Source organism: Mesoplodon mirus (assembly GCF_964341445.2).
Source record: "Mesoplodon mirus genome assembly, chromosome: 19".
NCBI classification, from domain to species: Eukaryota; Metazoa; Chordata; class Mammalia; order Artiodactyla; family Ziphiidae; genus Mesoplodon; species Mesoplodon mirus.
Genome location: NC_138995.1, coordinates 3,725,308 through 3,751,199, shown reverse-complemented (window position 1 = coordinate 3,751,199; position 25,892 = coordinate 3,725,308). Strand labels below are relative to the sequence as shown.

Here is a 25,892-nt window from a genome sequence, read left to right as displayed (position 1 = left end):
AAAGGTGACGGGGACATCCTGTTTGCCGCAGGCAGTCCCAATTTGTGCCTCTTATTCCAGTGTGATTATTAATAGAGCCCCTTTGTGGTCATGTGGATGTCTGGCAGAGGAGGTGACTTAGGTTGCAACAAGGGTAGGGCAAGTGCAAAGGCCCTGAGGCAGGAGTGAAAGCCAGGAGTCCAGCGAGGGTGAGGGGGGGGCGGAGGGCCGATAGCACCAGATCCCAGAGAGGGTTGTGAAGGCATGGCTTTTACTCAGAGTAAGATGGGAGCCATGGAGGGTTCTGTGCAGAGGCGCCTTTAGTGGGACAGGCCTCCTCAGGCTGCTGTACCGAGAATAGACTGCAGGGGGCGCTGGTGGCAGCAGGAGACCAGCGAGGAGGTACTGCGATAGTCCAGGCAGGACTGAGTCAGAGGTAGTCCAACTCCACGTACGTTTTGAAGGAGGAACTGACAGGTGGATTATGCTGGAGGTATGAGAGAAAAGGGGGTCAGGCCGTGGGAGAGTTTCCGCAGAGAGGCGGCGGGATGCAGTGTGAGGGGGTGGCTCGGCGGCAGGTGGGGAGCAGGTCCTGAGAAGGAGCGGAGCCTCCTGGTTGGGGCTGGTGGAAGACCTCAGTACTTGGCCTGCAGCTGTGTTTTACTTGGTCCCCACACAGCGCTTTATTTATTTTTTAAAAATTATTGCCAATATTTAAAAGCCCGGGGATTTTTTTTTTTTAAACCCAGCTTTCTAGCTTCTCTTTCAAAAATCTGAAGCTCTGGTTCCACAGGGTCTGCATTCCCCACTGGCACCTGGCCCTGGGAGCTGGGCAGCCCCTGCCCATGTCGGGAGGAGCACATGTCCTCCTGTTTTCTCCAGGCACCGGGTCACGAGCTCAGGAGCCACCAGACTTCAGCCTGCGAGGCCCCTTAGGCCGGCTCCTTGGGCAGTGCACGACCTGCCCACATGTGCCCAGCCTCCTTGTTCTGATCAGAACCAGCTCTTGAAGGCTGGTAGGAAATGGGAGGACTCTCTGAAAATCCCTACGGGTAGCGCCTGCCCTCCTGTCACCCCTGGCCCCCCAATTTCCAGCTCAGCTGTCTGCCTCGGCTCCTTGAAGCCTGTGGAACCATTTAAAAGGCTCTTAACGATATTGATCAATCTCTCTAAAATGGATTATCCCGTTTGCCTCCCAGCCTGACTGGATGCCCTGGGTAAGATCAGAAAGGAATTATGTGAGCCGGAGGAGGCCGAAGGAGCAAGGGTGAGGATGTATCTCCTCCCCGGTGATGCAATCTTATCAGAGCTGAACTTTACTCTCCATCTTGGGATATAGGATACTTTGGGGCTGTCGGAAAGAAATAATAATCTTACGATTTGCAGCCTACTCGACACAACACGGAGCCAGTGGGGCGGGGCGGTGGGGGCCGGGGAGGCTGCAGTGAGGACCATTTTTCGTCGGAGCTATTCCCTGGAGAAGTCAAGCGCTGGTAGAAATCCCATTGGAGCCCCAGTCTTGGGTGGCATGCCTGCGACCCACTCACAGCCCACGTCTTGGGCCCAGGGGACAGGCGTGTTCATTAAAATTTGAAACACAAATGGAAAATTGCTACCTGAAGCCTCAGTAGGCAGCCAGCCCATGGATCTGAGTTCCCGTTAATGGATGGAATAAGAAGGAAGCAATTACAGCGACCACCCTGCAATTCTTTGGAGGTAGTCGGGTCTAATGGGAGGAGAGAAAATCCAAACCCATCGGAGGCAGGGAGAAGCCATGAGGTCCAAGTGAGGACAAGTCTTTTCCTGTTCCCTGTCCCAGGGCTGAGCCCCAGCACCTGCCCTGTGGGTACTTTGCCTTCTGGCTTCTTCCCCGCCCACCCCCACCCCCCCTCCACCATTGCCTGGAGGGCATGAGCCAGCCCTGTGCCTCATTGGGTTTGTCATGCCCGCTGACCCCCGCACAGGGATGCTGTTGGCACACACCTGCCTTTGGCTGGATTTAGTTGCCCGGATTCAGGACTTGGGTGCAAGAGCTTTATTTGGGAGGTGATCCCAAGAGACACCAGGGGGGACAGGAGACAGGGAAGGGAAGGATCTGATAGAGGGGGTGTCCTTGAGCCCCACATAGGCAGTTGGAACTCGGCCTTGCTGGCGGCCCCCAAGAGACGGTGGGGAATGCCCCTCCACTGTCCCCCAGTTGTGGGACAGAGAGTACCAGGTGCAGTGTAACCCACCAGGGGCTGTGGTGGGGAGCAGGCGGCATCAGCAGTGGCTCCTTATAACCTGGGGCGGTGGGCAACCCTCACTTGACACAGGGCCTCTTGCTCAGAGGGCTTCAGCCATCCAGTCAGGGTCCTCGGGCAGCTCTGCCGACAGACCTTTCTGGATGGGCCCTGGCTCCCGGGCACCCAAGGGCTGGTGGGGTGGCATCCTAATCAGAATGCTCTAGGAGTTGTGCCCCGCCCCCCTTCCACCCTCGGAGCCGCCCCTCACTGCCCTGAGGTCTGTGCCGGGATGTCTTTTGTGTGCGCTTGTGTTTATTTGGCCAAGGGCTGGGTCAGGGACTTGGAGTCCAAGCCGGTGTGAGGAAATGGGGGTGCGGGGCTCCCTTGTTCTCCCCCAGGACGACCGGATGGCCCTGGGTCCTGAGACAATGGGCCCAGGGAGGGGCCAGGTGCTGGACCCGGGGCAGGAAAAGGACGACTTAAAGATAAACACAGACCCGCCCCGTGGACTTGAACTTGGGCTGCAGAGACTGTCCTTCCCCGGGTGCCCCATGGAGCCTGAGGGAGAAGGGGCCGGAGTGGGGGTGGACGGAGGCCAGAGAGAAAGTAACGGCCGGTAGCTGTGAGCTCGTGGTTTGCTCCCCTGTGGGGAGCATCATCACCCCCCTTAAATATGGGGAAACTGAGCACAGAGGGATGCATCCAGGGCCACACGGCTGAACAGCGGTAGAGCAGGGTTTGAACCCGGGTGCTCCTGTCCCGCCCCCAAGCCTCTTGAAGCTGGGCTCCCCCATCTCCCACCCCTACCCACCTTGGGTCTGGGATTGCCTCTCCACCATGTTGTTTCCAGCTGCCACCCTGGGCAGAGGCTGAGCCCCCCAGGAAAGGTAGGATGCACTCATCCCCTCTGGCCTGGGGCTCTGGACTCCATAGGGAATTCTGGCACACTTGCCCACGTGGGTATTTTTTTGGGGGGAGGGTTACATCTTATATGTGTGGGGCAGAGAGGGAAGGGCTGTGTGGTACCAGACGGCTCCCCGCCTGCACGTCCTGTGCCTGTGGCCGTGGTCTCGGGGCTGCATCAGCAGACGGCAGGGCCTTGCGATTCTCCGCAGAGTGGGCCCCCCGTGCCCCTAACCCAGCCCCGCACCCCAGCTCTTCCTCCCGAGCTCCCCCAGCACTTGGAATCTCCCACAGACTGCCGTGACCCCTGTCTTCCAAAGTGGGGACCCAGCGACTCATTAACTCAGGAAGAATATGCTAGAACTCTTATTTTTCTCATCTCTTCAAAAAGCTCTCTTTTTGCATATGTTTTATAACAGAGAGATTATTAATATAGCGTACATAAAAATACCTTGTAAATAAAAACGTATGTGCATTGAGATGAGCGTTCAAAGTTTTTTTTACCGTTTAAAATCAGCTTTTTTTTTTTTTTTTTTTTTTTTGCGGTACGCGGGCCTCTCACTGTTGTGGCCTCTCCCGTTGCGGAGCACAGGCTCCGGACGCACAGGCTCAGCGGCCATGGCTCACGGGCCCAGCCGCTCCGCGGCATATGGGATCCTCCCGGACCGGGGCACGAACCCGTATCCCCTGCATCGGCAGGCGGACTCTCAACCACTGCGCCACCAGGGAGGCCCTAAAATCAGCTTTTTTGAGGTAGGGTTTGCGTTTACTAAAATGCCGCCATTTAAAGAGTTCTGTTCTTTGGCCTTTGACACGTATGTGCACATCTGTGTAATCACCATCTCCATCCAGGTGTGGAAATCGCTGTCACTCCAGAAAGTGCCTTCTCAGGTGTACCTGGCCAGCCTTCTCCCCACCCCGGCCACTGATCTGGTTTCCATCCCTTGAGGTTAGCTGCTTATTTTCAAATTGTGGTTAAAATATACAAAACATCCAGTGTCTCACCCATTCTTCGATGTTCAGGTCAGTGTTCAGTGTTACACAAGCATCACCGCCACCCATCTTCCTAAACTGAACTCCCAGCCCCCTCGCCCGGCCCCCGGAAGCCCACCATCCTACTTTCTGGCTCTATGACTGTGACGCCTCTAGGGACTTCATAGCAGTGGACTCATACAGGATTTGTCCTTTCGTGACTGGCTTATCTCACTCAGCACAGTGTCTTCAAGCTTCATCCATGTTGTAGCAGGTGTCAGTGCTTCGTTCCTTTTTCAAGGCTGAATACTATTCCACTGTGTGTGTATAGCATATTTGTTTGTTCGTTCATCTGTTGGTGGGCACTTGAGTTGCTTTCGCGTTTGGCCTGTTGTGAACAGTGCGATGCACGTGGGTGTGCCCGCATCTGTGTGCGCCCCTACCTCCCGTTCTTCTGCACGTGTCCTCGGGGAGCTTTGCCTGCGCTGGGACCTCGTGCAAAGGGAGTTGTGTGTACCGAGGGTGCTCTGTGCAACATTCTGTCTGTGACACTTGTCCAGGTTGCTGAGCCATATTCCTGTGTGAGTTTTTTTTAATATAAATTTATTTATTTTTGGCTGCATTGGGTCTTTGTTGCTGCGCACGGGCTTTCTCTAGTCGGGGCGAGTGGGGGCTACTCTTCATTGCGGTGCGTGGGCTTCTCATTGCAGTGGCTTCTCTTGTTGCAGAGCACAGGCTCTGGGCACACGGGCTTCAGTAGTTGTGGCACGCAGGCTCCGTGGTTGTGGCTCGCGGGCTCTAGAGCGCAGGCTCAGTAGTTGTGGTGCACAGGCTTCGTTGTTCCGCAGCATGTGGGATCCTCCCGGACCAGGGCTCGAACCCGTGTCCCCTGCATTGGAAGGAGGATTCTCAACCACTGAGCCACCAGGGAAGTCCCTCCATCCGTTCTTTTGCTGATGCACAGGCACTCGGGGCTGTTTGGGATGGAGAGTTAGGGGCTGTGAGCTGGAGGGCCAGGTGTGTGTGGCGAGGCGCCGGCTCCTTACCAGCTGACAGGACAGGGCTCTCACTTCTGCATACAGCCCACAGCCCTCTGAGCAGCTCCCTAGACCAGGCTTCTCCCTGATGCTGGATGCAGACATAAGCGAGACCTGGCCCTTGCGCCGAAGGGCTCCCGGCACCGAGACAGGGAAGAGAGGCTGCTGTTGAAATGGAGGGGGGCGGGGTCACGAGCAAGGCTTGCCCTCTGCGCTTCTGGCTGGCTCCACGCTTCCTGCCCAACGGTGCCAAGATTATAAACCAGCCAGCGAGCTAGTCCTGCAAACAGGCTTCCTCGCGGAGACCCACCAGCTGTCAGGCCTGGCTTTCCGCCCAGCACACCCCTTCCAGGCCACCATCTTGGCCTCCTGGGGCCACTGTGAGGTGTCCTGGGGGGGTGAGGTTCTCCTGAATGGGGAACCGGGCCCTCCCAGCTTCTTCCTGCAGGGCAAGGGGTGGGGTCAGTGGAATTACCATCCAGAAGCCCCAGGCCCCAGTTAATGGGGAAGCTTTTCCAGGCTACTAGGGGAAACAGCAGAGGGTAAAGGTTGGCCTCCTTATCAGGGCTCCCTGGAGGGAGGGATGAAAAAACAAAGCTACCGCAGCCCTCTGGGCGTGACAGTTGCTGATAAGAGGAAGGCTGGCTAGGTGGTTTGTGGTGACACCCAGTGAAAGCAGAAGTGGGTGGGACCCCCACTAATCTGGAGCTACATGTGGTCAAGACCCCAGCCCCAAACCCAGGGACCGAGAGACCAAAACAAAGCAGTCCCTACCCCGGGGCCACTGGGGAACCACTTTTTCACCCCCTACCCTCACTTTGCTGGAAGGTGATGCGTGACTACAGGGCCGGAAGAATCAGTTTCCCAAACTCCTTCAGATGTGGGCCTTGACGGCCCAGCGCCTCTGCCTCTGTCTCCTGACATGCATTCATGGAGCACCTGCTGTATACCAGGAGAGCATTCAGTGATTACCTGCTGTATAGCAGACCTTGGGATTCAAAGACGGAAGAGACAGTAAAGGCTGGGTCATCAGGACAGTGGTGTCTGGAGGGGACCATGATGACGCAGACCCCAAGGGCCATGAGAAAGAGATTCAGGGGGAACTTGGAGGGGACGGCTAATGGGAAGTGTCCCAAAGAGGGAGGCCCAGTAACTGCCTGGGGATTCGTAGAACTGACCAGGTCATCAGCCAAGCGTCCGTGGGTTTGGCTAAAGGCCAGGACGCTCTGAGTTCTCCATGGGGCCCCACTGGCTTGTTTCCTTTAGGGAAGTGGGCTGATGCTTGGGCTTAGATCAGGACTCCTTCGAAAAGGGGAAGCAGAACCCTCTCGGTGAACTGACGGTGAAGTTGGCTACATGGGGGTGGGAAGAGGCAAGGGCCCTTCCTGAAGCTTCGGGGGCGAAGCCACTTCCATTCCCAGGGAGGAGGAGGGGCTCCAAGGTGTCTGCCACTTGGCAAACACATGCTCTTGCGGTCCCCTTCCTGAGTCAACCTCGGGCAGGGGCCTGTGACGTGGGGACGTTAGCCACATGTTAACAGATAACGGAATGCGTGGGGCAGGGGGACTGGAATGTTCTACACTTTCATCCACACTCAGTGCCGGGAAGAACTGGAGGTGGAGAGAAGTCAGGGGCCACGAGTGACATGTGGGTTTGGACCCAGGCCACCTGGCCCCCAGGAGGCTGCCTGGCCTGGAATCGCTGTCGCACCTGTTTCCTGCACCCAAGAAGAAGTGATCCAACCCAACTGAGCAGGGGCTGGCGAGAGGTGGGGCACTTTGGGGCCTCCAAGGAGAAGCAGGCATGGCTGGCTTGGCCACCAGACAGACTGTCAAGGCTGCCATTTGTCGCGATCCAGAAGGCTCCAGAAACTCCAGAGCTGGCATGCTGGGGGGTGGCGAGGCGCGGATTGCACTGTGTGTGGCGCACAGGCTCCAGGAGTTTGGAGGAGCGGGAGACCAAGGGGTCTGGAGCCGTAGGTGTGCCCCCAAGCCCGTCAGAGGACGCATCCCAACAGGTGGGGCGAGAAGAGGGCCGTTGCCTGTCACCTTTCCTGGGAAGGCCCCGTTAAAGCAGAAGTGAGGGGAACAAAGGGGGCGTGAAGTTCAAGCCTGCTCTTTGGGGGCCCAGCAGCAGCTGCAGGCGATGTGTTGTTTTGGTTTTTTTTTTTCAGCTGTGTTGGGTCTTCGTTGCTGTTTGTGCGGGCTTTCTCTAGTTGCGGCGAGCGGGGGCTACTCTTCCTTGCGGTGCGCTGGCTTCTCATTGCAGTGGCTTCTGTTGTGGAGCACGGGCTCTAGGCGCGCTGGCTTCAGTAGTTGTGGCTCGCGGGCTCAGTAGTTGTGGCTCACGGGCTTAGCTGCTCTGCGGCATGTGGGATCTTCCCAGACCAGGGCTCGAACCCGTGTCCCCTGCATGGGCAGGCGGATTCTTAACCACTGCGCCACCAGGGAAGCCCCTGCAGGCGATGTTTGATGAGGCAGAGGACCCAGGGCCTGGGACTGGGGCCTCAGGTTATCTGTGAGCTGCAGTGGTCCCTGCTCCCGCCGTCCCCGTGACGACAGATAATCGAGGCTTGGTCGTGTGAGGAGGAGCCTACCTTGATTTGGGTTTTCACAGGCATCAGTTGGGAGCGGGGAGCCAGAAGAGGGGTTAGACAGAGGCGCGAGGCTGGGTTCCTGGGAGCTCAGTGATTCTTGGCACCAAGTCAGGCTTTAAAAATTCAGAGGCTAAATGAGGAGACACAGGCTGCTTGGCCAGATCGACCTGTGGTCACCTTTGCTGCCCGGGGCCGCAAAGCTGGGGGAGGGCTGCGGCCAGGGATGCCTTCCAGCTCCAGCTCCCATGGAGAGGGACACCCCCCAACCCAGAAGCTTCCAGAGTACATTCCCCATCTGGTTTGTAGCCCGGCCCCCCTTCTGAGGCCGTGCCCTGGGTTGCTCTGTATCCAACTCTGGCATCATTCATTCATTCATTCACTTATTCAGAACCGAGTCTCCATGGAGCACCAGCCACCATACTAGGCACCGCTGATGCAGTGGTGGAGACGCCAGGTTAAGTACCACAGAGAAAGATAAACAAGATGACAAAAATGTCACGTGTAGATTCAGGGATGAAGTGTTAACAGAAACCCCACTGTAGAGTGAGAGGATGGGGTGACTAGGGCGGTCCATGTGAAACTTCTTTGGATGGCAGTCAGGGCGGGCCTTCCTGAGGAGGTGGAAGTTGAATGGGGGGGGAGGCTGTGTGGATAGCTGGGGAAGAGAGGTCCAGGCGGAGGGTACAGCCAGTGCAAAGGCCCTGAGGCAGGAAGAGTCCAGGCAGGCTGGCGTGGCTGCAGGAGAGATGAGGCAGAGGCGGGGCCTGGCCCAGGTCTTGTAGGGACTGTGGAGCCAGAATCCCAGGCTTCAGCCCAATTGTTCTCGGGGCAGAATTTCCCAGTGGTCACCTGCCTGCCTCCCAGACCTGTCATCTCCTTGAACCGTAGCTGGAAGGGGAGGAGAGAAGGCGCGCTGGCCATTCTGAGCCATTGCTGGTCCACCCCGAAGCCACCTGTGTCCACCCGGCTGGCCCGTCAGCAATGGGTTTTTAATTATCTAAATATTGCCTTTGCCCTTTGCTTCTAGCCGGGACTGCTGAGCTCTGCAAAAGGCACATTACTTTCAGAGGCACTGCTGGGGGAGCGGGAGGCTTTGCTTCCTTGCCTGATTACAGCAACTGCAATCTGCTGGGCTTTATTGTCGAGAAGCAATCCAGCAGCGTGGCAGGGAGTGTGCAAAGTGTATGATGGGGCTAGGGCTGGTGGTGTGTCGGAGATACAGAAATCACCCACCGTCACCAACCGCCCTTTACCCCCCGGCACGTCCCGGCCTCATCCCTGACCACATGTGTCCCTCCTTTGTCTCGAACCGTGCGTCCACATAGCCTGGGTACAGTTTGTGGCTGGGGAGGCTTGGCCAGGGCCTGAGTCTCCACTGAAGGCGCCTTGAGGGAGCCAGCTGTGGACACAGGCAGGTGATTTGATTTTGGACCTCACCACCCTTCTGAGGCCCCAGGGAGGAGGAGGTGGCAGAGGAGGAGAGAGCAGATGCGGCTGCTTTCAGGGAAGAGGTCATGTGCCAGGCCGAGCCAGCTCATGGAAAAGGACAAAGGAGGCTCAGTCCCATACTGCCGTCTCCCGGTGGCAGGATTTAGGCTGCCTTTACTGCCTTCCCTAACCCAACCTCCCTCTCACCCTGGGGAGCATCTGGAGACCCCTCCCCACCCCCACAATCCTCCTCCGGCCCCCAAGTCTGCCCCCCCACACCCGCCGGCATCCCTTGGCTAAAGTGGTCCACAGCCCCCAGTGATGGATGGAGGCCTCCCACTTGGCTCCGCCATCTTGGCCAAAATGGCATCCGCACCCCCGGCTCCTCCAGGCCAGGCCCTGGCCCTACAGGGCCATCGCTCTCCTTCCCACTTCTTCTCCCAGCCTTGCCCACTCCTGTAAGTGGCTTAATTAAGGAGCTGTGCGGTTTATTTATGTATGGACCTAGCCTAATTGGCGTGTTTGTCTTTTCTCATTATTCCCAGCTGGACAGAGCCGTTTGAACAACAAATGGAAAAAGGCTGGATCTCTCCAACACAGTGTCTATTTTTGAAAGGCTGCTCGGTGCCCCCGCTATTAGCTGCGTGCACATGTTTGCCGGCTCCAGCCACATGCCCGTAAGCACTTAATTGTGGGTGCAGTTAGTCAAGGCGGGCATCTCTCTGCAGATTTCAGGGGTGAGGGAACCTAATTACACCTGCAATTGAGTGCTTTAGTGGGGACAAAAGATGCCTGTTCAGCTAATTGCAGGCACCAAAATTGCCCCTACAGAAAGATTCCCTGGTAGATGCTTTGAGAGCCAAGGCCAGGGATTGTAATAAAGAACGGATAACTCGAAATTATAGCGGTGGGGAGCTGCTTGTTTTGGCCTAAAGGATTCAGCTTTCTGCAGCAGCCATTACACCTCTGGGTTGTTTTTTTCCACTGTGGAGGCCGTTCTGTGGCTGAGTCTGGTTTTTTCATGAGCGCCTACCTTCACACAGAGAAATGTCACAGTGAAGGGAAATTTGGGGTTAATCACCTCCTCTCACCTATTTTCTCACTGACTAGAATGATTCACCGGACTTACCTGGAACAGGCCGATCGCCCCACTCTCACCTCCCTGAGGGTCTCGGGTCCTAAAGAGTCCACAGGGAGCTACTGCGCTCCCACTGGGGGTCAGGCATGGTTGTAGGGGAGGTGGTGGTGAACAGGCAGAGTCCCTGCCGTTGCGGAGACTTCATCCTGGTGAGCTGTTCGACTGTGATGCTTCTCTTGTTATGGTTTCCAGTTCTCTGCACATCCCTTCGGCTTGTCTTTTCTCTCTTGGTGGGAGCCAGCAGAGTTGTGGAGACTTCAATCATTCCAACCTCTCGAGTCCCTGCAGATCTGCTTCTGTCGGCTGTTGTAGCTGCTGACTCCCAATCAGGAAGTGTGCGTTTCTCGGGTGACTAGTTATCTTCGACTGTGTGCCAGTCATTATATTTTTTTAAAAGTTTGCAGGTATACGTTGAAGCCTGGGATGAAGGTGATCTCCTTCAGGAGGACGTGTATTTGTTGCTGGTAGGTGCCTAGAGACACCACCGCTTTGGAGCCTCCTTCATCCAGTTCAGGATTTGACATGCCCAGGCAGCGCTCGACTTCAGCCTGGCAGTGCTTCTGCGCAGGGGCTGGCCAGCTTCTCCTTCACTCTCACCCTGAGTGGGTACTTCTCTGAGGCCTTGGTTTATTGTGGGAAGGGTCTTCTCTTAGACCCCCAACTTGTACAGAGGACCCAGGCTTTGCTTTCTGTCTGTCCCCCTTGACCTTCAAGGCCATAATAACCTAAGTTCGAATTTCATAGGATGGTACATGCCCTTGGGACCAATGTGGCCTTTGAGCCCAGTCAGCTCTGGGGATTCCAGTTTCCCTGTCCGTTTTGATCTGGTACTCTTGAGAAGCTGGAGGGATATTTTTATCTGGCTTTTTGGGTTGACCTTATTGGAGATTACGAGAAACAGGAAGTCCAGGCCGCTTCTCCGAGCAGGATGGGCGGAGCATTGGGCGTGGCAGGGGGCAGAGGATGAGAGGGATGTCTGTGCTCGGCATGGAGTGGCCGGCCGACGCTGTGATCAGGGCAGGAGCTGGTGGCCAAGTGCAGCATCCGGGTGAGGGCAGCAGAGAGAGTCTGAAATCCAGCTGACCCCATGGGGGCGGGCTGCAGAGAGAGGGCACTTGAGCGGGGTCTGCTGAGATTCAACCCACATGGAGTCGCAGATCCTGGGCCAGGGGCTTTCCTAGGAATCTCCTCTGTGGGTCGTACCCGGGAGCAGGACCTGGACAGTTGGAGGAGGTAGCAGAGCAGGTCCATCAGGACATCTGGCTGCCACACAGCCATCACCGGTCTGACCTTACCCACACCGCCCAGGCTCAGCTCTTGAGCTTGGCCAGGTCTCACCTGGCCCAGAATGTCTCCCTCGCCTCCCTCCCCTTGGCCTGGCTTCCGGTGCCCTTGATCATAGGCCACTCGGCGGATGCAGCAGGGCCATCGGCCTGGCACAGAAGGTCCATGTTCTGTGTCTGACAGCAAGTGGGCCTGAGGACCGTTCCTGGGGTTGGGGGGGAACATACACCTGTTTAATTCCATAGAGTGGGAGGCATGTGGGTTTGGGAAGGGCCTCTGGGTCCTAGCACAGCTCCACCCCCACTGCAGGTACAGCATGGCTGTGGCCTTCTCTGGCCTTCTTTAGCACCTTGTGTTAGAGACAAGGCCACCTCGGGTGGCGAAAGCGTCATCCTCAGGACACAGCCTCGGGTGCGTCCTGTGTGATGCACCGGGCTGTGGGAACTCGCCCTGCATGGCACGAACATTTGACACGCGCCTACTCTGCCGAGGTGACGCCCCTGCTGCCCTGCTTGTCACCTGTGTGCCCTTGGGGCTGACCCTTCCCTCCTCGAGCTCAGTTTCCCCATCTGTGAAGGGGGCAGCAATTCTCACTCCCCAGCACCGAGGAGGAGCCGAACTGGTGGGAGAGATGAGTCACTGCCAACTGAGTTGGGAAGTTTGCGGCCGTGTTACCAAGATGCACCTCTCGCCCTCCAGCTGGAGAGGACGTTATAAAGGGTGCAAGGTCGGGAAGGAGGCCGGGTGGTTCCGAGTTTGACTAGGACATCAGCTGGCTCCCGCATCTCTGACCTCTGGGGAGCAGCAGGGGAGACAGCTCTGTGTGTGATTGTGTGTGTGCGTGTGTGTGTCGAGATTTTTCAAGTCGGGGCTGGGATGCGGGGAGGGTGTGAACCACACTCGATCAGCAGGGCGCAGGAGGAAAAGCAAGCTGCACGGGGCAGCTTTCTCTTTGGAAACCTGTTCTGTTTCTTAAATGTCAGAGTGAGCAGATGGTGTGTCTGAGTTTTATTAATCATGGACTCGCAGAGCTGGAAGGCCTGGGGGATCATTTAGTCTGAGCATCCTACCGAGGAGGAGACTGAAGGCCAGAGAAGGCCACAGCCATGCTGTACCTGCAGCGGGGGTGGAGCTGCGCTAGGACCCAGCGGCCTTTCCCAAACCCACATGCCTCCCACTCTATGGAATTAAACAGGTGTATGTTCCCCCCCAACCCCAGGAACAGGCATCCTGCTTCCCAACCAAAATCTGAAGCAGAGCTGATTCTGGGATAATCCACCCCCACAAACAACCGGAAATCCTGTCTTTGAGACACATGGGTCAGGATTGTGGTCACCAACTGAGAATGCTCTGGCCTTGTTGCTCTGTTTAGCTCAGCACAAACTGGCGTTTGCCAGGTGTTGTCAGGAGACTGATGATCGTGAAGCCCGGGGGAGCTGGCCACCAGTGCCTGGTTTGTTGGTGGTCCTGCTGGACGTGCGTCTGTATCATAGTTCATCCAAGCCACATAACTTCTCCCAACCCCAGCTCTTGACTGATGCTGTTTCCTCCCCCGTGGCAGCTGTTGAAACGGACTGTATGTAACGCAGGGCACCCGGAAGTTCACCTCACATGATGTTATGAAATTGAAACCACCATTTAAACCCAAGTGGGCAGAATGGCTCTTTTGTCCTGCCTTTCCCAAATACATCCTACAGCTGTTCCAGTTAGCCATGAGATGGCTCCAGTTGGGGCCACAGCCTTGGTTGTAGGACGATAGTGGAGGTGGAGTTAAATCATACTAGAGTGTTAATGACTGATAGCAGGTACTTTTTTTCAGAGCAGGTTTTGTTTAGGTTAGAGAGAAAGAGGATTGGAGAAAAGGCCACAAGGCACTGGGGTTGCCCACCTCTAACATATGGGCCCCTCCCTCCTTTTTCCTGTTTGACACGGCAACATCACTAAATTCCTTGCCTTATGATCCTATTTCCTGAATCCCAAGCTCATCCCCACTTTGGAACCATCAGCCTCAGAGAATCAGAGACAGCTGGAAGACCACAGCACCCCATTCAGCCCCTCTAATTTTTTTTATGGTAAAATTGGGGCCCAGAGAGAGCATTTGTTTTCCTAAGGCCAACGGTAGTGCTAAGTCTAAAAGTCAGGTCACTCAGCGCCCTGGCTGGATCCTTTTTGGCTTCACCAAGCTGCTTGCCTGGGGATCTCGGGGCATCTTAGTTCCCCGACCAGAGATTGAACCCAGGCCCTCAGCAGTGAAATCGCGGAATCCTAACCACTGGACCTCCAGGGCATTCTCCTAGTTGGATCCTTTATGCAACATCAGTGGCTCTCAACCAGGGCAATTTTTTTTTTTTTTTTTTTTTTTCTTTTTGCGGTATGCGGGCCTCTCACTGTTGTGGCCTCTCCCGTTGCGGAGCACAGGCTCCGGATGCGCAGGCCCAGCGGCCGTGGCTCACGGGCCCAGCCGCTCCGCGGCATATGGGATCCTCCCAGACCGGGGCACGAACCCGTATCCCCTGCATCGGCAGGCGGACTCTCAACCACTGCGCCACCAGGGAGGCCCAACCAGGGCAATTTTTATACCCCTGCGGGGGGTGGAATTTGGCCATGTCTGGGGACATTTTCATTGTCATAGCTGGGGTGTGCCCCTGGCATCCCATGGGTGGAGGCCAGGGATGCTGCTAAACAGCCTGCAATGCACAGGGCAGCCCCCACAAGAAAGAATTATCTGGCCCCAAATGTCAATTGTGCCGCATCCATGCTTTGAAAACGACCGAAAGAGGAGCTGTTCTCTGGGGAGAATATCTCTTGTTGGGGACATGGCAGGAGTCTCATCAGTTCAGGCATGACCCATCGGAGGATAAAGAATGGGCAGCTCAGGGCTTGGGGGACGGCAGAGAGATGGTGGGCAAGGGAGGTGCAGGGGGAAAAGAAGTGGGAGGGCCCACCGGGGTTTCTTTGCAAGGTACAGGTAGAGAAGAATAAAAGGGGGGCAAGGGCTCCCCCACTCCAACTCTGTCCTACTGAAAGCTGTGCCCAGCGTGAAGAGAAGCAGGCACGAAGCCACCTCTTAAGAACCGCATCGTGTTGGCCAGAGGGCTACACAGACCTGAAGCAGTCAGGCCCAGGGGTAGACAGGCAGATCTGTGTGTCATCCACCAACGGGTAATTACGTCCCGGCAGTGACTCCTTGCCCAGCAGATGCCAGCAGCAGGCAGCGGGGAGAGCTGTTCACAAATGCCTTTTTCCCTCGAACAGGCTTTCGCCTGGTCCCTGGGTCCCTGGTGGGCAGGCACCGGTGAGGAGAAGAAAGCCTTGTCAGCCTGCTTCCAGGCAGCTGAGCAGGATGGCGGCTGGAGTAGGATCTGAGAGGGCAGGCCACACACGGGCTGTCGCCGTATCCACAGAAGGTGCCGCCGCGCCTGACCCCCGCGTTTTCCCTCCCCACCCCCGGAGACCTTCCTCCGTGCTTTTCGACAGACGCTTGCCAGCTCTGTGCTTGCTGGCTCTGCAAGAAGCAGGACGTTGACAACCAGAGCTGTCTGAGATTATGAATAGACTGAGGCCTGCCAGCATCCCAGGGTGGTGGTGCGGGGGCGAGGACAGGCGGGGGGTCCCCCTGCAGGGAGGAGCTGTGTGGCCCGACAGTCCCAGACGCAGTCTCTGTCTGATTTCTCTGGCATCCGTGCAGCCCACGGGGAGGCAGCACTTTGGCGACATCACGGCGTATGTCTTGTAAAACCATTATTGTAAAGAGTTCCCAAATCCTGAGCTTGCCCAGCATCCGGCTCCAGCGGCAGCCCCAACCTGGAGGTCAGGTACGCGGTTCTGTGTGTAGGCAGCAACGTGCGGTGTTCTCGTTTTTGTTTGCTTGCTTGGCTTTTCATTAAAAAGGGGTTTTAAGCCCCTTTGCCAGCTCCTGCTGAAGAGAGTCGAGGGGGACACCAGAGAGAGCAGTTTAAAATGCAGGGTCTGGATTGCAATCGGATTTTCCTCTTACTGGCTGTATGACCTTGGGCAAGTCACTTGACTTCTCTGGACCTCAGTTTGCTCATCTGAAAAATGAGGGTAATGAAAGATTTATTTTTATTGTGAGGATGATATAAGATAATGTATTTAAAGCATCCAGTGCAATGCTGGTCATTAAGTAAATATCCGTAAAGGAGATCTCTTCGTATGTATATGAAACTAACATTAGCTGCTGTAACAAAGAGCCCCGGATAGCTCAGTGGCTCATCACACTAGAAGTTGCCTTCTATACACACTCCCCAATAGAAATATATTTCTTAATCATGTGCCAATGTAATATATAATTGGTGGGGGCCCATGCAGGGGCCTCTGCTCTCAACATTTGGGGGCGTGATGGAGGTGCTGTGTCTTCTGTACATGGGTTCAAGGTCATCCTGGGAGCACGGAGGTGGCGAGTTATTACTTCCACTGCGTTCTCTTGGCCAGAATGTGGTCATCTGGCCCCACATATCTGCATGGGAGGCTGAGAAATGTAGTCTGGGTATGAGCCGAAGAGAGAAGGGAAACAGGTTTGGTGAAAAGCCGGCCACCAGGCTTCTTGTTGTTTGTTGTTGTTACCCTGGGCCTCATGGGGCTGGCTGGGATGCTCAAGGCCAGCAGAGCCCTCAGTTTATAGGTTGATTGGGCAAGGCTGGCTGGCTGGCTGTTCCCCAGGCAAATTGCCATACTCGATGATCTCCTGTAGCCCAGGCCGCTGCCCAAACCCCAGCCAACAAACGTGTGTCACCAGCGGGGGAGACAAGAGGGCAGGAAGGTCATCGGAAAGCCCTCTAGCCAAGGAGGGTTGACTTCAGCTTCACGGAGTGCAGGTGGCCTGAGTGCACACCTGCCCATGGGCCCGGAACACTTCATCTTCCTCCCAGCCCTTGCTACAGGCCTGAAGGAGAGATTGACCCAGCTGGCCCAAGGCCCATGGCATCCCGCCTTGGACAAGGCCCAGGGCCTCCCTGGGTTGGCAGGACAGAGGGCATTCCATTTTCACAGAAGTGACAGGATGTATGAGTTTCCTGTGGCTGCTGTAACAAAATACCCCAAACTGGATGGCTTGAAACATCAGAAATTTATTCTCTCCCAGTTCTGGAGGCCAGAAATCTGAAGTCAGGGTGTCAGCAGGGCCACCATCCTCCCTATAGCGGCTGTAGGGGAGGGTCCTTCCTGTCTCTTCCAGCTCCTGGGGGCTCCAGGTGTCCTTGGCTTATGGCTGCTTCCCTCCAACCTCTGCCTCCGTCTTCACACGGCATTTTCCCTTGTGTCTTCTCTTCTGTCTGCTTCTCTCTCTCTCTTTTTTTTTTTTTTGCGGTACGCGGGCCTCTCACTATTGTGGCCTCTCCCGTTGCGGAGCTCCGGACGCACAGGCTCAGCGGCCATGGCTCACGGGCCCAGCCGCTCCGCGGCATGTGGGATCCTCCTGGACCGGGGCACGAACCCGTGTCCCCTGCATTGGCAGGCGGACTCTCAACCACTGCGCCATCAGGGAAGCCCGGCTTCTCTTTTTATAAGGATACTTGCCATTGGATTTAGGGCCCACCCTGATGATTCAGGATGATCTCAACTTGAGATCCTTAACTTAATTACACCTGCACAGACTCCTTTTCTTTCTTTCTTTTTTAAAAAAATATTTATTTATTTGGTTGCACCGGGTTCTAGTTGCAGCTCACAAGCTCCTTAGTTGTGGCCCGTGGGCTCCTTAGTTGTGGCATGAGAACTCTTAGTTGCGGCATGCACGTGGGATCTAGTTCCCTGACCAGGAATCGAACCTGGGCCCCCTGCGTTGGGAGTGCGGAGTCTTAACCACTGCGCCACCAGGGAAGTCCCTAGACTCCTTTTCCAGTTAAGGTCCTATTCATGATTCCAGGTGGACATATATTTTGGCAGGCCACCATTAGCCCATCATACCAGGACAGGGGGACAAGGCCGTGGGAGGCCTGGGAGGGCTCCCTGGGTGGGGAGCCTGGAGCCACTGGTAGAGGAAAGCAGAAGTAAACACACCAGGCCAAGATGGAAACAAAACCTGGGTTTGCAGACATCACCTTGACGGGGCAAAAGTTCTCCCTTTCTCTTTCAAGCCCAGACTTGCTTATCTTGAGACAGAACTTTCACTCATGTCCAGTCACCTAAGGGCCAGAGCTGGACGGAGGGAGAAAGCGGGTGTGTCTGCTCCCTGGGTGCCCTTGGGTGAGTGGCTTCACCTCCTGGGGCCTCAGCGTCCTCGTGTACAGATCCGGGTGATGGTCATTGTAGGTCTGCCCGTGGGGTGGGGGCAGGTTCCAGATAAGACAAAGCCCTTAGCAAAGCACGTCGCATGGCTGTACTGAGGCCCTGCCCGTGGTAACTGCTTATTGCTCTGATCACTATTATCCCAAACACAGTAATTCACAGCTCTATTCATGGAGTCCTCATTCTGTGCCAGGCACCAGAGTGGTTACACACCTGCATCTTCCTGGAATGCAGGGCTGATTTCATCCCATTTTCCAGGTGAGGCAACTGAGGCTCAAATGGTGATGTCACTGCCTGGGGGCACACGGTGGGTGGGGGCCCCAGCCAGAATTTGAACTCTGGTGTGTCCAACTCCAAGCTGATGGTTAGGAACATGGACTCTGGAACCAGCTCAGCTTCACATCCCGGCTCTGCCCTTTCCTGGCTGTGTGTCCTTGGGCAAGATGCTTGGCCTCTCTGGGCCTCATCTAGAAAATGGAACTCCTAAGGGTGACCTTGAACACAGTTGTCCTGAGGATCTAATGAGCTCTAATGTTCTCAGAACAGCAGCTGGCACTGACTGAGTGCTCAGGAAACATCAGCTGGCATGATTATCCCAGGGAGGGAAATGGAGGTGGCAGACCTAAAGGGGCATTTCAGCTTAGCCACGTGGCCTCGCAGCCTCCCCTCGCCTTCTTTCCCTGGAATCCTTGGGGAGCAGTGCCCCCTCCAGAAGGTGAGGTCACAGCCTGGCCTGGGCAGCCACCAGAGTGCCAGCGGGCACCCAGAGGCACTGAGCTCTCCCGCTCAGAGCCGGTCACTACACGGCTGCACATCCAGACCCTGTCTGCGGCCTCAGTGTTTGCAGCACGTGCTGGGAGGCTATTTTTACTGCATTCAGCTGACGCTTTTGGCCGGCTAGGCTGTCTCTGTGCTGTGGCAACGGCAGGCCCGCTAGAGGGAGTCTGGGGCCCCTCCATTTTGAAGGTGCAGCTGGGGAGAGGGGAAAGGAGGGCCTCCCCGCCGCCCCGCATCTTGGGGGGGGTGTCTGATGGGCTCCACGCCGCTTCCAAGAAGCAGCCAGCCCCCAGCTTGTTTCCCCATTGAGAGATGAAGCGCTTTTCTTTTCTTTTCTTTCCACTGGGCCCAGGACATGCCCAAAGCTTCCCTCTCACCCTGGGTTGGCTGGCAGCGTGGGCAGGGGTCTCTCAGGGAGGTGGGGATGAGTTTGCCCTTCAGTGGCCCCAACTGTAAAAAGGGACACTGGCGACTCAGCCTGCACCGATTGCTGCCTTTTTTCTATAAATGCCTGACTCCTCCCCAGAGGTGACCAGGCTCTGAGAGAGAAAAGGGGATGGAGAGAGGTACCCCATCCTTGTAGATAATCCCGCTGAACTGAAATCCCCAGAAGAGTGCTGTCCTTCTCACCTGGGCACCTGGCAGCTGGTCCACGTGTGGCCCAGGCTGGCCGCCCCTCCGCCCCTAGCCAGGCCATAGGCAACCGTCCGAGGAGGGGTGAGTCCCCTGGAAATGAATGGCCTTAGTGATGGGTTCCAAAAATGACAGCCAAGCCACAAGGGCCGGTGGGAAAGGAAAAATCCTTCCAGCTCCCCGTTCAGCCACATTATGGCAAACAACCGAGCCATTCAGTGGAGAGGCAGCCCGTTAAGCAGGCTGCTTGGCATGGCGGGGGTGCTTTATATTTTTCAGCTGTTTTGGCATCAGGTCGGGAGCTGTGGTGCAGCCACCCTCCCATGGTAGATTTCATATTTTCCTCCGTTATAAACGTCCCTGTCACCAGGAAATGTCAATAACCTACTCTGAGCCACCCAGACGCAGGGCCAAAGGAGACTTAGGGTATCGCTAGAATCTCACAGCTCACCTCCTGCCCCAGGGAGTGGCTAAAAGCAATTAGGGCTTGGCCTGCGCATTTTGAGATAATTTGATGCAGGCATTCAACTACTTATTGGGGGAGATGTTTGCCTTTTGACCGGGAAGCAAAGATAAGCGGGTGCTGGCCTGCCAGTGTGGGGTCTCCTATTCCCTCTCTCCCTTTTAAAAAAAAAATAATTAATTTATTTTATTTATTTGTGGCTGCGCTGGGTCTTCGTTGTTGCGCGTGGGCTTTCTCTAGTTGCGGCGAGCACAGGGCTTCTCATCGCGGTGGCTCCTCTTGTGGAGCACGGGCTCTAAGCGCGTGGGCTTCAGTAGTTGCGACTCGAGGGCTTAGTTGCTTCGTGGCATGTGGGGATCTTCCCGGACCAGGGCTCGAACTCGTGTGCCCTGCACTGGCAGGTGGATTCTTAGCCACTGTGCCAGCAGGGAAGTCCTGTTCTCTCTGCCTCCTACTCCTCTTCTGCTCACCCACGACCAGCCAGCCAGGCCCGGGAGCTCTCCGAGGGTTTGCCGTGCCTCTCCTCCCACAGTTTCAGTGTCCCCTGGAGTGGCTGTCTCCAGGGGGCCTTGCATAGAAGCCAAGCCATTAGAACTCAAGACGAAAGGCCCCCTCTGCCATCCCCAGTCTGGGAGCATTCTCCACAGGTGGCTACCAGCAGGCAAGCTTCTTTCTGGCACCATCTTCTCTACTTTAGCAGGGGAAGGGGGGCACCCAGCAGATTGGGGGAGCATCCCTCCCTCTGTACCCTGCCTGTGATTGGCCCATAATTACAGGTTTATTGCCTGTACAGCTATTGTGTAATGACATGTTTGCAAATTAATTTTTATGGCTTCTGCCATTAGCATATACAGTAGAGGAAGGTTTAGTATTAATTACTACTGTTCGTGTAATCCCGGAGAATTAAAAACCAATAAAAGAATGACAGCAGAAACTGATAGTTTAGGGTCTTTGAAAAATAGTTCTCTTTTCCCCCAAGTAGAATCAGAGATTTTCCGAGCTTATGAGGAGTCAGGGGGGTGGGCAGCAGCTCGCCTGGGCTGTCCGTTGTGCGCCTTGGTGCGCCCCCCGCCACTCCCAGAAGGGCGCAGATGATCAAATATGTGGGTGGGAGGCGAAGGCGGGTTGGGAAACGGACGCCGGTCCGGGGTCGGGCGGGCAGGTGCTGGACCCAGACCCCGCCGTGCCAGGCCGTTGTCTCCCTCGCAGGGCCGCAGGCGGCGGCGGGCGCAGGAGGAGGCGCGGGGAGTGCTGAGCGCGCCGCCACGCAGCCCCGGAAACAAAGGGCCGCCGCCGCCGAGGGCCGGGCGTGACCTCCGGGGTCAGCGCGGGGCGGAGCGGCCAGATGCTGGCGGCGGGCGCCGGCGGCCCCGAGCGGCCCGTTTCCTCCGGGTCAGCAGCTCCAGCGCCCTCCCGGGTGCCCGCGCGCGCTCGGCCGCCCGCGGGGAGGGGCGCCGCGGGGGCTGGGGGATTCAAAGATGCTCCTCGCACCCCCGGCGGCCCAGCAGGCGGAGAAGGCAGCCGCCTGTGCGCTGCACCCACCCAGACGTTGGTGGCGGCGGGGAGGAGCGCCACCCCTCCCTTGGCTCCGAGCGCTCCGCCCAGCCCATTTAAGATATTCTTGCAGGGTGGGCGTGGGGGGGGGGTGAGTGGCAGAGTGGGGTCAGAAGGCACGCGGAGGCCGCCCACCTCCTCCAGTTTGCCCTCGGGAGTTGTCCTCTAGAGTATCGTATTCCAGGAGTGCAATTGTCACCCGAAGCCGCCGCGTTTAGTAGGGACCCCCGGGGCTGCCTCTGGGGACCCCTGATTTACGCAGCGGCTGGAAAGCGTTGGCAGGAACCCAAGCCTGTAGTGGTCGCGGTGACCTGCCGTGCGTACCTGCAGGCTCAGGTCTGTTCCACAAACCCAGGTGATTGTATCTGGGGTCAAAAGGTGACCCCTCAGTGTTACCAAGTCGCGATTCCGGTTGGTTGTGCCACTGAGGGACCGGCCCTTCATAAGGTAAAAGGGCTTGAAAATAAATTGTCACATCAAGAGGCAGCTTTGCAGCGTGCGTTTAAGTGTGTGTGCGGGCGTGGGTAAATGGATCCTGTCTCTTTAAAATCGCTGGGCTGGACAATGAGCGCACAGGATGTGGTTTGGCGGCAGGGTTTTTCCCCCTTCGATTTGGGGAATTATCACATGGGGCCTTCATGAGCTGGTGTGAAAGAGAGGCGGGTGGGGAGGAGGGATACAGGCTCCACACTCACTCACACATACTCTGTGCAGTTGGTCGTTTTCTTAAACCAAATTAGCCAGGGCTCTCGTTACTATGGTGCAGCCGGGGCTTGCAGAATCCCAGTAATAGCATTTATTAGGTCTATTTGCCTGGAAGCATGCCTTCCCGGATCTGATAATGCACCAGTTCAGGGAGAGTGTGGGAGATGGTATCAAGCATTTGATTACACTTGCAACAGGGATTTTTGAGGGGTGGGGGGTGAGAGGAAAAGAAGGAGAGAAGGAAGCCGCTGGCCTTAGGAGCTCACCCTGGGCCGGGCCGGTGTGTTTCTGCAGCCCCATGTGGGTTTCACAAAAGGCGGGCCAGAGCTCCCGGAGCACGACTTGGGGACCCTTCTCCCAGGCCCCGGCGGCGGGTGAACTCCCGGCTCCCGCAGCTGTCAGACGTGGGTGTGGAGGGAGGGAGGAGGGGCGGGCGGGCGGGCGGCCAGAGCGCGGAGTTGGGCAGCCGGAGGGGGGACCGGCGGCGCCCGCAGCCGCCCACAGTTTGCAAACGGCCCCCGCTTTGGGGCAGAGGGGAGCACCCCGCCGCCAGCAGCATCACTCTCCCCGCGTTGGCAGAGGGGAGCCCAGCTCTCTGCGCCCCGATCCCGGTCCGCATGGATATGCTGCCCGGCGCGGCAGCCGCGCGGGGGGAAGCTCGCAAGTGAAACTATTATTATCGCCCTGCGAAGCATGGAGCTCTTGGAAGATGCCGCGTAGAGACGGAAGGAGACGCCGCCGCCTGCAGCCGCCAGCCGCTGCGCCCCTACCCTTTCGCTTTCATTAGGGGAGACAAATCTGCTGTCAGGCAGCCAGCTTTCCAATTTACCGATAATGATTCTTGCATGAAAATTGATCGAGGGGCTCTCCACCGCCGTGCGCTGTCGCCTGCCCGCTCTCCTGCTCCTTCTGCCCGGGCGCCCGAGCCCCCGCGAGTTCTTTCTCCTCCTTCCCCCACCCCTGCTCTCTGAGTCAGTGGTGGGACGCCGGGCCAGGGAGATAACCAAAAAAAAAAAAAACAAAAAAAAAAAAACCAGAGGGGGGGTGTTGGTGGCGAGAGGGGGAGGGGAACCGGCCTGCTTTCTCCTGCCCAGGACTTGTTTGCAATCGCTGCCTCTTATTTACGAGAAGAAATCTCCCCCTCGGTACTTCTTGGCTGTTTGGGTATTAATTTTCTCCTCTCTCCTCCCCGCTCGCCCCCTCCTCTTCTCCCCCCCCCGCCCCTCCTCACCCAGTAGCTAAGGGGAAACGAAAACAAAGCCGATTTCTCCTTGGCAACAAGAGATACCCCCTCCCGCCGACCCCCCTTCCTTCTTCCTTCTGGTTCTGAACGTGAAACCCTGTTGGAAACAGGTCTCTTGACCCTCGCCCTTGACATTCAAATGGCTGAATGGAGGAGAGATTGCTACTCGCACGTCTTGGGGGCTGCTTTTTTCTCTATCTTTTTTTCTTTCATATGAGTAATCCCTGAAGATCTTAACCCCCCAATTTCCTCACCCTCACCTCCCCCCTTTATTTTTCTCGCGCTCCTCTCCGCTCTCCCGCCTGCTTCCCTCCGCCGTGCGCCCCCCTCCTTTTTTTATTTGCATCTCAAGTCCAAAAGGCAGAAAATACACACGCGGCGAAGACACCGGGCAGCCGTGGAGGCTCCGGCCCGTCCTTGGTCGTCAATTACCTCATTGTGGATCTGCCAGGGCCAAGGTGGCCGAAACTGCCCGGGCGCTGGCCGGAGAGAGAGCCTTTTGATCATTTTAGGGAGGAAAAAAAAAAAAAAAAAAAAAAGACTGATTTTTTTTTTTTTCCGTCGCTGTCCGGATCGCTCTTCTGCCTTTATTTTATTGTTTTGGGCATTTTTGAGCGCCGTGGCTCGGACGGCGCTTTTTGTCTCCTCGCTGGGTTTTAATATTTTTTTTCCTTCTTCATCCCTCTCTGGCCACTATGGAATTCTAATCTGAATCATGTTTGGATTGAAGCCGCCTCTGTATTACTTACCAGGTAAGCGAGCTCTGTGCGCCTCCCTGGGTCCCGCGCGGCGCCGGCGCGCCCCGGACCCCCAACCTAACTTACCCCGCCAGACCCTTCCCCCCACCCCGGCCTGGGTCGGGGCGGTGGGTCCGCCGAGCCCCCAGCAGACCGGCGGGCGCGCGCGGCCCTGGCCGCTCCCGCTGCGGTCCAGCCGGCGGTGTGTGCGCTACGTGCGGCGGGGAGCGCCCACCCGGCCCGCCGCCCCCGCTGCGCCGCCGCCGGGGGTTGCGCGTCTCGCTCCTTTTGTCTGCCTGCCCGGAGCCGGCTCCGGGGCGGCGGCGCAGCGAGCGGCCGGGGCACTCGAGCCTTCCAAGGTGAATTAAGCACCGGGTGTGAAGTTACTTTCCCGCAGGCCGCCCTGATCGGGTAGCATGCGCCCCCCCGCCCCCAGTCCCCGGGCTTATTTTCCTCTCTCTCCAGCCAGCCTCTTGCGCGGTCTCCACGCGAGCGTGGCGCGCACGCCCCCCGCCCCCCTTCCTGCCTGGGATTCCCTGGAAGGTTTTGTGCCTGCGGAGGTCGGAGGAGGGGGCCGGGGGAAGCTCTGGAGGGTGGTTGGCGTGGCTTCCTGTTTCCCTAACCTTCCTGCGCGCTGACAGCAGCCTGCCCTGTAACTTTCTGTTTCGGGGCAAGTCGCGCTTGCAGCCCAAAGGGAAGGGGGGGTAACAGCGGGAGTTTTGGGGAGCCCCTCTTGTGTTGACCTTATTTGCACTTTGAAACCTTAAAAATAATTACACGTAGGCTAAAGGGAAGCAGGCGAGCCAGGATTCCCGGTGAGGGAGGTGGGAGCCTTGGTGATCCCTGGGGCCCTCCTGGCTGGCGCGCTGTCACCCCCTTCCAGAGCCCCCTCGGGTCAGGAGTAACTCACCAGGCCTAACCCCCGGTGGGCCACGTGACCCGCAGGTCAGGAAGGCTGGTGTGACCGCTTGATCTAGGAATGAGTTGTTTTTATTTCTCTTTCCTTCCTTTCAGAGTTTTACCTTCCCTGGGCGTTGACACACAGTTCCTATGGAAGTTGGGGCGTCCATTGATTGGGGGGCTTGGGGGGACGTTGGGGCGCTTCAGGGAGGGGAGGGGAAGTTTCTGGGCTTCTTATGTTGGGGCTTTTAAAATTCTGCATAGGAGGCCACCAGAGGAGGTTTACTGTTTTGCTGGCAAAAGGTGCATGTGGCCAGGTGTTGGGTTTTGAGTTTTTCCCTCTGTGTTCAGAAGCCCCTGTCATTTTGTCTGAGGCTCCCACAGCTGTCCTGGATCCCCTGGGAGGAGCATGGGGGGAGGGAATGGGCCCGGGGAGGCCCCAGCTTTGCTAGATCTGACCCTCGCTGACCCTGAAACCAGGGCAAACGTTTTCACCAAGTTGATAGCATAGAGGGAGGCTAGAAGGGAGGAAAGTGGAAAGAACTTCTCCATTCTGTGGAAAACCTGTCCATTTACTCTTGCTGAGTTTCTTTGTGGCTGGTTTGGGTCCCCAGCCCTTCCCAGGAACTGACAAGTTCTATGTCTCTTGCTTGGTGTCTCTACCACTTTCACAGGAAGAATATTTCTCAGGGTCTGCACTTGATCTCTTTATCTTGTATCTCTGTATTCTTGATCTCTTTTTCCTTCACTGCCCGAAATGCAAAGCTGGCACTTCTCTTCCCTCTGGACTACATACACTGGGCGGGTCCGTTCCACATTAAAGGTGGAATCCCCAATTGACAAAAGGGTGCAGGGCCCAGTGCTCAGGCTCAGAGCCGGCTCCCCCAGGCTCCCCCATAGGTAGACCCCGGGTGGCTGAGAGCCGGTGCCAGGGCCCTTTAAACCCAAGCTCTGGCCCAGTGTTCCTGCTCTGGCTGGCGGCTCCTGGTGGCCTCTCCACCCCAACTTCGTACCTGCAGCGCCGCCCCCCAGAGCTGCACCTTGTCCTGTAGACACTCACTACATAATTGTGCCA

General features: G+C 56.9%; 1 protein-coding gene across 6 annotated transcripts in view; it reads left to right on the top strand.

Annotated features, from left to right (window-relative positions):
- The window catches only part of GSE1 (Gse1 coiled-coil protein), a 425,485-nt gene that overhangs the window by 291,470 nt on the left and 108,123 nt on the right, over positions 1-25,892 (top strand). For 2 of the 6 annotated variants that reach the window (XM_082607683.1, XM_082607679.1), the window contains exon 1: positions 22,416-23,932. The exons of the other annotated variants lie outside the window; for them this stretch is intronic. In XM_082607683.1, coding sequence (XP_082463809.1) covers positions 23,896-23,932 — 37 coding nt within the window. In that variant the 5' untranslated portion in view covers positions 22,416-23,895. Of the gene's footprint in view, positions 1-22,415; positions 23,933-25,892 lie in introns of those variants that run through there. 6 annotated transcript variants of the gene reach the window in all.